The 13,331-nt window shown below is 39.6% G+C and overlaps 1 protein-coding gene across 1 annotated transcript; it reads left to right on the top strand.

Annotated features, from left to right (window-relative positions):
• The first annotated feature begins 12,044 nt into the window (after window positions 1-12,044).
• On the top strand, window positions 12,045-12,982 carry LOC106088941 (protein TsetseEP). Its single transcript, XM_013254654.2, has 3 exons — window positions 12,045-12,169; window positions 12,238-12,582; window positions 12,643-12,982. Exons 1-3 carry the CDS (start codon window positions 12,128-12,130, stop codon window positions 12,904-12,906), a joined length of 651 nt encoding a protein of 216 aa, XP_013110108.2. The 5' UTR covers window positions 12,045-12,127; the 3' UTR covers window positions 12,907-12,982.
• Window positions 12,983-13,331: the final 349 nt, after the last annotated feature.

The following is a 13,331-nucleotide window of genomic DNA, read 5'->3' as shown; positions in this document are numbered from 1 at the left end:
TACGCTGGATCTACATCATATAGAAGTATAGTAGAAGCCTACATCATATAAAGGGTGATTTTTTTGAGGTTAGGATTTTCATGCATTAGTATTTGACAGATCACGTGGGATTTCAGACATGGTGTCAAAGAGAAAGATGCTCAGTATGCTTTGACATTTCATCATGAATAGACTTACTAACGAGCAACGCTTGCAAATCATTGAATTTTATTACCAAAATCAGTGTTCGGTTCGAAATGTGTTCATTCGCCGTAACGTTGCGTCCAACAGCATCTTTGAAAAAATACGGTCCAATGATTCCACCAGCGTACAAACCACACCAAACAGTGCATTTTTCGGGATGCATGGGCAGTTCTTGAACGGCTTCTGGTTGCTCTTCACTCCAAATGCGGCAATTTTGCTTATTTACGTAGCCATTCAACCAGAAATGAGCCTCATCGCTGAACAAAATTTGTCAAAATTTGAACACATTTCGAACCGAACACTGATTTTGGTAATAAAATGCAATGATTTGCAAGCGTTGCTCGTTAGTAAGTCTATTCATGATGAAATGCCAAAGCATACTGAGCATCTTTCTCTTTGACACCATGTCTGAAATCCCACGTGATCTGTCAAATACTAATGCATGAAAATCCTAACCTCAAAAAAATCACCCTTTATAAGAGTGCACAAAAAATTTTGCTATAATCGCAACACCCATCTTTGATATTTGGCGTTTCTGAAAATAACGGTTAGGGGGAGGGTCCGTGTCTAAAAAGTCTAAAAGGAACACACAAACAAACAAACCTACAAACAAACGCAAATTGATTTTTATATATAAGATAGACGGATTTGGATCATATTATCCGTAGATGTTGGCTGCATAGCAGAACACTTCGTACAAATTTTCTGCCAAATCGGACAACTATTGAACTTTCATGGGCTCTAGCTATCAAATCGCCAGATTCTTTTATATGGGTGCTTTATCCATATCTAAACCGATATGGCACATTTGCAATTTCCAATGACCTACACCCATAAGAGGTATCTGTACAAAATCTCTAGCTGATATCTTTATTCGTTCGACCAGTACCGCGATTTTGACAGACGGATAGACGAAGGGACAAATATATATATACATACTTTATGTGGTGGCAGAAGAATATTTCGAGGTGTTACAAATGGAATGACCAGATTAATATACCCCCCATCCGATGGTTGGGTAAAATGAATTTTACGCGATTTAGTTGAAACCGTGAATAATATCTAAATATTTATAAACATTTCATAAGTATATCTCATTTTTATATATTTTGCATTCTATGACATTGGTTGGACTTATTGTTGTTGCTGCTGATGGTATTGTTTCATTTTGCGTTTTCAAGTTTTAATGTCCCTTAACACTTGAATAACAACATTAACTTAATGCTTAAACAAAAAAACTTACTTGTGGATATTTGAGAGGCAGCACAATACCTTTGTTCTTTCCCTTGGCCAAATCAAACATAGTCAAAATTATTTTGTGTTGTTAAGGGCTCATGAATAAAAGGCCTTTTGCATAAACTTGTCGGTATGGTGTTTTTTTTTCTTCGCTGCAAAATGTTTTATTATGTTACAAAACTATGAACCAATGGTGTCATTATCACGGATTATTGAACAAATTTACACCAAGCAGGGATGACTTTTTGAATACGCGTTCCTTTTCCGAAGGAAAGCGTACTGAAACTATTGTACATTTGCCCATAGGCCAGGGCTGCCAAACTAACCTTATTACACTTTTCCAAACATGGTGTACTAAAACTACCCTATTTACACTTTTCCTAGGTACTAAAACTACCCTTACCGCACTTTTCTAAATAAATGGTATTAAAACTACCCTTGCTACACTTTTACAAATAAATGGTATTAAAAGTACCCTTGCTACACTTTTACAAACAAAGGGTACTTAAACTTCCCTTTCCCAAAGGAAAGTGTACCGAAACTGCTCTTTCCAAAGAAAAGGGTACTAACACAACCCTTTTTCAAAGAAAAGGGTACTAAAACTACTCTTTCCCAAAAAAAAGGTAACTCAAACTACCCTTTCCCAAAGGAAAGGATACTAAGACTTCCCCTTCCCGAAAGAAAGGGTATTAAAACTACCCTTTCCCAAAGGAAAGAGTACTAAAACTTCCCTTTCCCAAAGGAAGGGGTACTGAAACTACCCTTTCCCAATGGAAAGGGTACTAAAACTTCCCCTTCCCAAAGGGAGGGTACTAAAACTAACCATTCCCAAAGGATGGGGTACTAAAGCTACCCTTTCCGAAAGAACATGCTACTAAGACTATCCTTTCCCAAAGGAAAGGGTACTAAAACTACCCTTTCTCAAAGGAAATGGTTATTAAAACTACTCTTTCCCAAAGAAAAGGGTACTCAAACTACCCTTTCCCAAAGAAAAGAGTACTAACACAACCATTTTTCAAAGAAAAGGGTACTAAAAATACTCTTTCCCAAAAAAAATTTAACTCAAACTACCCTTTCCCAAAGGAAAGGATACTAAGACTTCCCCTTCCCGAAAGAAAGGGTACTGAAACTACCCTTTCCCAAAAGAAGGGGTACTAGAACTATCCTTTCCCAAAGTAAAGGGTACTAAAACTATCCTTTCCCAAAGGAAAGGGTATTCATACTACCCTTTCCCAAAGAAAAGGGTACTAAAACTACTCTTTCCCAAAAAGGGTGCTAAAATTACTCTTTCCCAAAAGAAATGGTACTAAAACTACCAAAGGAAGGGATACTAAAACTTCCCCTTCCGAAAGGAAATTACTATAACTACCTTTTCCCAAAGGAAGGGGTAGTAAAACTACCCTTTCCCAAAGGAAAGAGTACTAAAACTACCCTTTCCCAAAGGAAAGAGTACTAAAACTTCCCTTTCCCAAAGAAAAGGGTACTCAAACTACCTTTTCCCAAAGTAAAGGTTACTAAAACTATCCTTTCCCAAAGTAAGGACACTAAAACTGTCACTTCCCAAATGAAAGGCTCCCCTTTCCTAATTTCACAAAGGGTATTAAAACTTTCCTCTCCCAATGCAAAAGGGTACTTAATCTGCCCTTTCCAAAATAACCATTTCCCAAAGGAAAGTGTATTAAAAACACCCTTTTCCAAATGAAAGGGTACTAAAACTACCCTTTCTCATAGGATGTGATCCTAAGACCACACTTTCAAGCTAGCTTTACAGGTTTGATCGCATTTATGATTCCGACAGACGGACAAGGACATGGCTAGATTGACTCAGAATGTCGAGACGATCATGAATTCATATACTTTAGGGGGACGCAGATCAATATTTCGAGGTGTTACAAACGGAATGACTAGATTAGAATACCCCTATTATGTGGTGGTGGGTATTATAATTTAATACATTTAGAATTTAATAAAAAAATTAAAATCAAAAACCATTGCAAGTCACAAATCTAAGCGGCCAAAACTAAAGTACACCCAATTTAAGTTGCAACAAGTAAAAACGTGCTAAGTTCGGTCGTGCCGAATATTTGGTACCCGCCATATTGGGTTCCGTTAAAACTGCACCCTTTTTAACTGAGTTTGTAGTGAATTATTTTGTAGCCATCAAATCGGGAACTGTCCGTCAGCTTCAATGGTCTTAAGAAGTCATAATGGGATATCGGTACTTAGCGGGGCCTACATCACCATATTGAGCGATTTGGATAGAACTTGGCGCTGGTGTTGTAAGTCATAAGATAAGTTTTTGAGCCAAATTTCAGCAGAAAGAGGTGAAAATTGAGGCTTCTATGGGCTCAAGAATTCAAAACCAGGGATCGGTTTATATGGGGTCTATATTTGTTTATAGACCGTTTCGAATCATAATTGACACGGATGTTGAAATTCATTACTCAAGTCTTTGTTTAAAATTTTAGTCAAATCGAATAAAAATTGAGACTTCTAGGAGCTCAAGAAGTCAAATCCGGGGATCGATTTATTTGGGGGCTATATCAGTTATGGACCGACTAGGATCTTACTTGACATGGACGTTGGAAGTCATAATGCAAATTTCAGCCAAATCGGATGAAAATTGAGGCTCCTAGGGGCTCAAGAATTCAAATCGGGGGATCGGTTTATATGGGGGCTATATACAAATCTTACGCAATAAAATACAATAAAATGTATCTGTGCAAAATTTCAAGCGGCTAGCTTTACGTTCGACCGTTATCGTGTTTTGGACAGACGGATGGACGGACATGGCTACTATACATGGCTGTGCCAAATTTCAGGCGGCTAGCTTTACGCGTTTGACCACTATCGATTTCGACAGACGGACGGACGGGCGGTCGGACGGAAATAGCTAGATTGACTCAGAACGAAGAGACGATCAAGAATATATATGCTTTATGGGGTCTTTCGATCAAGAATATATATGCTTTATGGGTGTTACAAACTGAATGACTTGATTAGTATACCCCCCTCCAATGGTGGTGGGTATAAAAAAGTAACCTCGAAAAAGAAAATCTTAGGAATTCCGTGCTAATTACAAAATCCTTAATTGTTTCCCATGCCACTTCCCTAAGTTGGCTGATGTCTGCAATTGTGTCCCCACCTAAATGCCGGTATCTGTTAGCCGCGAAAACCGGGCAATGACATAAGAAACGCTCCAACGTCTCATCATTTTCCACGGGTGCCCTACACAAGGTTTCACTTGCCGCACCGATTTTGCATACGTGAGCTCGTAGTTCTATTGACCTCCTTCCTACTTCCTTTCAGTAATAGCCTCATCTTCTCACGATCTGGATCTCCCATTGTATTTTCGGCCTCCTATTGACCGTTTCTCTGTTCTACAGTGTTAACTGCGTGTTTGCAGTCCCCGCCATTAACAAGAACTGCGTCGACCCAAAAGGGTTCCGGTTAACCAAGTTTATTCATGGCTGTCCTGTGGCCTTCACTGCCAATTCGTCTGTTTTTTCATTCCCCCTTACTCCGCTATGGCCCTGCACCCAAACGTTGGGATCATCCTCAGAGAAGGAGTTAATCTCCTTTTGACACTCTAAGACTGTTCGTGATCTTACCGTCCTGGTTGTTATTGCCCTTATGGGCTATTTACTGTCCGTAAGGATGTTCATACTCGACGTCCTTGCGTTAACACCACACCACTTTACGCATTCCGTGATCGCCCGAATCTCCGCCTGCAGGACCGTTCTATGGTCAGGCAGTCTAAAACAGATCTCCGTCCCTAGGTTCGCAATGTAAACCCTCAGCCACCGCTGTCCTCTAATTTTGATCCATCAGCGCTGTTTAAACCTTCATTAATGCTGGCGAGATTTGTGTGTTGTGCATCCGTGTTTAACTACCCAATTAGGTGGTGTCTCTCTGCGGCACGCCATTCGGAGTTGTCAATATAAAGGAGGTCCCACATCACTAATCATAAACTTGGATCGGACAGTATTCATTGATATGATAGAAGTATCTTCGCTTTCCCTTTATGGAATGTTAAATGGTCCAATTTGCGTTTTGAACTGTGAGAGATGTGCGGATTGTCCCTACTATGCTACATTAAGGATCTAAGCGTGATTGGGTTTGCAGAAGAGAATGAAGAGACTTAGTGGAGAATTGAATTAAGTCTAGATATCCATGGCGATGGGTTTCTGTGATCTAGGGCTTCGCATGACAGGCCTGTTATCTGCCTTGTCCATATGGACGATTCGCTCTTTTATCCTTTTGTTGCTTTCTATTGCCTTGGGGAGGCGATCCTTAATGAAGATGGCTTTGTTTTTCCTAGTGTCCCTGATGGAGGTGCTTTAAGCACGATGTTCTGTTTAGTGTTTCGTGTATCGTCCAATTGATTTCACATTTTTGGGCATTATCTGTAGGTTGGCTAAGAGTGCTTTCTTATTTAATATAGGTATCCATTCCGGATCGATTAGTCCCTTTGATAGTAGGTTTTGACTTTAATTCAGATCTGAATCTTGCGACTAGTACCACGAGTGTCAGAAGCTCCTAGGACTTTGTCTCCAACCTGACCATTTTGAGGCTGCAGTATGTGACCAATATGGTGGCTACGATTTGGGAATAAATTTCTGCCAGAGCTGAGCTAAAGGGTGATTTTTTTGAGGTTAGGATTTTCATGCATTAGTATTTGACAGATCACGTGGGATTTCAGACATGGTGTCAAAGAGAAAGATGCTCAGTATGCTTTGACATTTCATCATGAATAGACTTACTAACGAGCAACGCTTGCAAATCATTGAATTTTATTACCAAAATCAGTGTTCGGTTCGAAATGTGTTCATTCACCGTAACGTTGCGTCCAACAGCATCTTTGAAAAAATACGGGCCAATGATTCCACCAGCGTACAAACCACACCAAACAGTGCATTTTTCGGGATGCATGGGCAGTTCTTGAACGGCTTCTGGTTGCTCTTCACTCCAAATGCGGCAATTTTCCTTATTTACGTTGCCATTCAACCAGAAATGAGCCTCATCGCTGAACAAAATTTGTCAAAATTTGAACACATTTCGAACCGAACACTGATTTTGGTAATAAAATGCAATGATTTGCAAGCGTTGCTCGTTAGTAAGTCTATTCATGATGAAATGTCAAAGCATACTGAGCATCTTTCTCTTTGACACCATGTCTGAAATCCACGTGATCTGTCAAATACTAATGCATGAAAATCCTAACCTCAAAAAAATCACCCTTTAGATATGGAGTTTAGTTTTCTCTCGGGTGCCGTGACACATAGATGGGAAGGGTTTTTAGTAAGTAGTTCGCTATCAATCCAGGAGCGGAAAACGTCCAATGTATTGCATATGGTGCGTTGGCAGACACATTGTATTCACCTTTGGACATTACAGGTTTAAGCCGAGACGGCAGGTATTTTTTAATAGACGGGAGAATGGAGTTATGTTCTCTCTAGGCGCACGTAAAATATGTTTTTTACTTACCTTCTGCAACCTACTGTGAAGAAAAAGAACCTTCTCTATAGAAAGTTTGGATATTCCAGGAGAAGATTAAAAAATCTTGTTTCCTCGAAAGTTTACGAGACCCATCAATCATAAGTAAGTGAAGTTTTGAACTTTCCTTACTTTCCACAATTTGTTTGCTTCAGGCCTTGTACTGGAAAAGCCTTACAACAATCTCTCCCTGTATAAGCCTGGTCATATATATATAGAGAGGAGTCATTACAAATACATTTACATTCCCGTTTAATGATGATAATGCTGCAAATGTTGATGACATTGTCAATGCCAATGTTGGTGATGGTGATGCCACTCCAAAACTGTCTCCATTGTCTGCGTGTAAGTGCGGGCGGGGGTTTAGATTGCTTCTGGTCTCTGCCAACTGTTGCAAGTTGACTGAACAAATGTATCCTTCGGTTGTTGTCTTTCTCTTGAAGATGAATGGCGGTTGAGTGTCTATGTGGTGACACCCGCTAATGTTGCCATTGTGTGGCATTACCATCTCTGCCAACGCCACCGCCACCGCCACTCATTAACTTGTTTGCTTATCATTAGAGCAAGTGAGCGCCAACTTCTCGGGCTTCACCTACAGCAAAAACTTTGCAAGGAAATGATGAGGGAAATTATGAATGGCAGCCTGGATTTGCAACCATTTTCAAGTAACTTTAAGATTTTCCCGGTTTTTTGTTTCTTTGCTTTTGTTATGGTTGGTGATTTTTTCTTTCATTCTTCTTCTTCATCTCTTTGGGATGACATATCGTTGGTGCTGAGAATTTACTATATTGAGATAAATGAATGAGATAATTGGCCCGATATGCTAATGGAATAAAATGAAGATAACTAAGTTTAATGAGCTTTAATTTTGTCATTGTCATTTGTGATTAGTGGCACAGAAGTAAGGGGGCATTTTTTGTAAAATCCCTGCAAAGGGAATGTGGAGCTTAAGGAAAATCTTGGTTATGGACTAGAAGTTATTGCTATTACTTTTTTTAAAGAAAAGACAAATTAATGCATCAATATAAATTACTAGCTGGCCCGGTGTGCTTCGCCACTCCCTGAAATGGCTTTTTGTTTTGGAGCTGGTGCCCATAGCCATGGGTCTTTCTTCAATCTACATTACATTATTTGTTGATCATACCTTTTGTTCAAGTACATGCTATATTCGATGAAATAGTTTTAAAGTACCACAGGTCCTTGAATAAACCTTATTGTAATCAGATTCGTATATTAATCCCCAAGTCCTTTCATTTAAGTTCTACATTGCCCTGGTCAATCTGCAAGAGCGTTTGGGTGATATTTGCAGAAGCCAAGCTCATGGTCTCTCTCGCACTCTACTTTCAAAGACCTTTCATTTAAGACTCATAATGACCCGGCCGACCTACATATCAGTTTTGAGGGTTATATTTTTCGGATGGCCTCTCAGACATTTGTTGTCCAAAATTAATACCGAATTCGTATTCCATTTCCATATATTCTTTTTTGGGGCTATTTAGGAGCCCCCCCAAACTTTTTCGAATTTGGAGCAAAATTTTTACTTTGCGCCCTTAAACTGAACGCAGACACTTGGTCTCTAATATTCGTACTTTACTTTTGAGCAACATGCCAGTTTTGGGGTCTTTCTACTGCGTTGGTCGGCTCCCCAGGTATGTTGTATCGAAGACTAATATCAGATTCGTACTCCACTTCTAATGACCTGTTGTCGTGATGATGGCATCCACACTTGCCTGAAATTCGAATTCAACTTTTTACTCTACACGTTTGGTGGTGGTTGAGGGGATGGCCATTCTGGGATGTAGCAGAAAGTTTTGATATCAGATTCGTATTCTACTCCCAAATGCCTTTTATTTGAGTCCCATATTGTCACGATCGCTCTCCATGTCCGTTTGAGAAGGATTTTATATGGTTTTTTAGTTGGGACGACTACTTTTGGACTTGGTGGCGAATTTTAATATACAATTCGTAGTGCACTTCTAAATACCTTTCTTTTAAGACCCATATTACACCAATCGGCTAACATATTCGTGTGGGTGGGTTGGTGGGTTTATCACTCTGCTCTCTCTTTGTTCGTGTTGGCGTTTCCTTGCAGATCCAATCGTAAACATCCAGTAGAGGACGCTAAATAAATGTTATTGGTATTCGCTTGGAGTGGCTTAACGCTTATAACATTGATGATCATGTAGTATTTTTCCATGTGACTACCTATTAAATGTTCATCATTTAGTCTTTTTTAATCAATTCAAATTGCCATTTTAACCGATTTTCTGGTCTAAGGAACTAATTTGGAAGTCTATATATTTGGTAGCCACATTTGCGCAGATGAGCACATGACCATCTCTACCGATGAAAACCTGGGTTTAAAGCCTGGCGAAGACATGAGAATAAATTTTGTGTTACCCAGCGGCACGTCGTTTGAATTAGCCTAGAAAAGAAAGGTTCCTTATTGATGAACTAAAATTTGAATCCGACCCCATATAAACGATCTCCCGATTATAATTCTTGAGCCTATAGAGGGCGCAATTCTTTTCCGATTTGGTTGAAATTTTGTACAACGACTTTTCCTATAATCTTCTACAGGCATCCCAAATGTGGTCTGAATCGGTCAGTCTGATATAGCTTTCCTATAAACCGATCTCCCGAAATTACTTCTTGATCTTCTATAGGGCGCAATTCTCCAACATACAAACCAAGTATGATCGGAATCGGTAAATTAACTGATGTTTCTTCAATAGGATGGCAGTTTTTATCCATTATCTCTTGTTTGCCTATAAAGAGATATCGGGAAAAGAACTCGACAAACTCTATGGTGGAGGGTATATAAGATTCGGCCTGGCTAAACTTAGCACGCTTTTACTCTTTTTAATATAGGAATTATCAAATGCTGGAATAAGAAACTAAAATGGTGGCCAAAAATATTGCTCCTAGGAATTTTTTGATTTTTTGAGCTTTAAAAAATTGCCGACATTCGACAAGCAAATTTTCCCCAAAAACATGACCTTATATGACGGCAACATTTGTATACCCTCCACCATAGGATGGGGGTGTACTAATTTCGTCATTCTGTTTGTAACACCTCGAAATATCCGTCTAAGACTCCATAAAGTATATATATTCTTGATCGTCATGACATTTTAAGTCGATCTAGCCATGTCCGTCTGTCCGTCCGTCCGCCTGTTCGTCCGTCTGTCTGTCGAAAGCCCGCTAACTTTCGAAGAAGTAAAGCTAGCCGCTTGAAATTTTGCACAAGTACTTCTTATTAGTGTAGGTCGGTTGGGATTGTAAATGGGCTATATCGGTCCACGTTTTGTTATAGCTGTCATATAAACCGATCTGGGATCTTGACTTCTTGAGCCGCTAGAGGACACAATTCTTATCCAATTCGGCTGAAATTTTGCATGAGGTATTTTATTATGACTTCCAACAACTGTCCTGAGTACGGTTCAAATCGGTCCGTATACTGATATAGTTGTCATATAAACCTATGTGGGGTCTTGTCTTCTTGAGCGTCTAGAGTGTGTAATTCCTATCCAATTTGGCTGAAATTTTGCACCACATGTTTTGTTATGACTTCCAACATCTGTGTTAAGTATAGTTCAAATCGGTCCATAACCTGATATAGCTGCCATGTAAACCGATCTTGGATCTTGACTTCTTGAGTCACTAGAGGGCGCAATTATTATTCGATTTGGCTGAAATATTGCATGAGATGTTCTGTTATGACTTTCAACAACTGTGCTGAGTATGGTTCAAATCGGTCCATAACCTGATATAGCTGCCATATAAACCGATATGGGATCTTGTTTTAAGCTGATCTAACCATGTCCGTCCGTCCGTCTGTCTGTCGAAAACACGTTAACTTTCAAAGGAGTAAAGCGAGGCGCTTGAAATTTGCACAAATACTTCTGATAAGTGTAGGCCGGTCGGTTGGGATTGTAAATGGACCATATTGGTCCATGCTGTGATATAGCTGCCATATAAACCGTTCATGGATCTTGATTTCTTGAGCCACTAGGGGGCGCAATTCGTATCCGATTTGACTGAAATTTTGCATGAGGAGTTTTTTTATGATTTCCAACATCTCTGCTACGCAAGGTGCGAATCGGGGCATAACCTGATATGCAAATTACAAATTTTTCCCAAGAACATTCCACTACCAATGAGTGCGGTCTGATTCAAGTTTTAGCTCAAGAATAAGGGGCCTCCTTTTTATAGCCGAGTCCGAACCGCGTGCCGCAGTGCGACAACTCTTTGGAGAGAAGTTTTACATAGCATAGTACCTCACAAATGTTGCCAGCATTAGGAGGGTAAAACCACCGCTGAAAATTTTTTCTAATGGTCTCGCCAGGATTCGAACCCAGGCGTTCATCGTCATCGTCATAGGCGGACATGCTTACCTCTGCGCTACGGTGGCCTCCGCATAACCTGATATAGCTGTCGTATAAACCGATCTGGGATCTTGACTTTTTAGGCCTCCAGGGGGCGCAATTTTTATCCGATTTGGCTGAAATTTTGCACGACGTGTTTGGGCATAACTTCCATCAATTGTGTGAATGGGGGCATAACCTGGTAAAGCTGCCATATAAACCGATCTTTCATCATGACTTCATGGGCCACTAGAGGGTGCAATTCTAATCCGACTTGGTTGAAATTTTGCATGAGGTGTTTTGTTATGATTTCCAACAACTTTGAAAGAACAACAACTTTGCTTTCAAATTATTACAAAAAATCCCCGTCATTTTTCTAGTTTTAAAGTTGTTTATTAAACTGTCATCATAACATTTCTTGGAAGTAGCGCTCCATTTGAAATCAAACTAACTTCCGGTAACTTTTAACTGGTGCTTGAATTCCTATAAATGCTGCCTTAAAATCCACTCAACAATAATTAAAATTTAAAAAATAAACAACGTAAATTCTCCCCATTGAATTTAATCAAACACAATTCTGACAGAAATATTCTCCAGAAAGATATGGGTCACCACTGGTGGTACCCCACAATCTAAAGTGGCCGTTTATCAGTTTGTAACAACCAATTACTACTACTTGACCATTATCAAGACGTAGTAAGTAGCTTTATCGGATTTAAACAGAATCAAAGAAAGCCCAACGACAGTATAAAAACAATTGGGGCAGCTGCAATATCAGACATTAAGAGACCAACTCTTTAAACTAAAAGAACTTAGAAGAAAGAAGGAATCACAAATCGAATAAAATGAAGTCATTCTTGGCAATAACTTTTCTAGCCGTAGTGGGTGTAAGTAGAAAAAATGTTTTAATGTGGAAAAACTGCCTATCTAAACAAAAAAAAATCTTCACCAACAGTTGGCTTGTGCTTTCAAATCACCCGATGAAGTTCAAGCCGAAGCCTTGGCTTATGTCGAAGATCAAATTACTTTGTTGCTGCGAAAACCTGCCATTGGCCGCAGTGGCGGAGGTTTGGCTTGCTATGACAAATACATACCCCTAATAACAGCGGCCACTGAAAATTCGAAAAAGGACACTACCATCTGTGTGCAACGAGCCTCCTCACAACGTGAAGATGAATCGAATAAGGTTAAGCAACAGCGTACCACCTTGAACCATCAAGTGGAATCTGTGCAGGAACTCTTCAAGGATTGTTCAAAACACACTGACGACTTAAGATACTTGAGTTGTATTAGAGATAATGTAAGTTTTCTTAAAATCACAAAAAGGGATGCTTGATTATATCACTGTTTTTCCTTGTAGTCGCAAGTTTTGCAATCTACTGTGCAGCAAGTCAGTTCCTCTGCCACTTCATTGGCAAATGGCCTATCGACGGCCTATACCAATATTGCCAGCGCTGAGGATCGCTGCACTCAAACTGTTTTGGAGAAGGTGAAGGCTGACACAGATGCCCTAACGGGAGCATTGCAAAATTGTCTAATGAATGGCTTCGATGAGCCACAACCAGAGTTACCCACAACTACAGCGCCAGACATGGGTGAGGCTGCAACAGAATTAGCCCAATAAATTGGGGGAGAGTTCCATAACAGCTATGTTAGAAAAAAAAAAGTTTTTTGAATACATTTTTAACTAAATAAAAATATGATCACTTTATTACAAACTTAGAAAAAACAAGTAAGAGTGTGCTAAGTTCGGCCGGACCGAATCTTATATACCCTTCACCAAGGATGGCATTTGTCGAGTTCTATGCGCGGTATCTCTTTTGAGGCAAACAAAGAATATTGAATAAGAACTGTTATGCTATTGGAGCTATATCAAGTTATAGTTCGGTTCGGACCATAAATGAATGCTGAACATTTTCGAAGTCATTGTGTTATATATCAGTTCATTCGGATGAGAATTTCGCCTTGTAGGGGCTCAAGGAGCAAAATCGGGTGATAGGTATATATGGGAGCTGTATCAAGTTATTGATCGATTCAGACCATATTAGG

The sequence above is a fragment of the Stomoxys calcitrans genome, chromosome 5, assembly GCF_963082655.1.
Source record: "Stomoxys calcitrans chromosome 5, idStoCalc2.1, whole genome shotgun sequence".
NCBI lineage: Eukaryota > Metazoa > Arthropoda > Insecta > Diptera > Muscidae > Stomoxys > Stomoxys calcitrans.
This window is presented reverse-complemented; position numbering and strand designations above follow the sequence as displayed.

What these genes read in the sequence shown, in the direction of transcription:
- LOC106088941 (XM_013254654.2), top strand. Translation starts at nt 12,128, where the DNA reads ATGAAGTCATTCTTGGCAATAACTTTTCTAGCCGTAGTGGGT. An exon ending in CTTTTCTAGCCGTAGTGGGT is followed by an intron (nt 12,170 to 12,237) that starts GTAAGTAGAAAA and finishes CTTCACCAACAG; the next exon opens with TTGGCTTGTGCTTTCAAATC. An exon ending in TGAGTTGTATTAGAGATAAT is followed by an intron (nt 12,583 to 12,642) that starts GTAAGTTTTCTT and finishes TTTTCCTTGTAG; the next exon opens with TCGCAAGTTTTGCAATCTAC.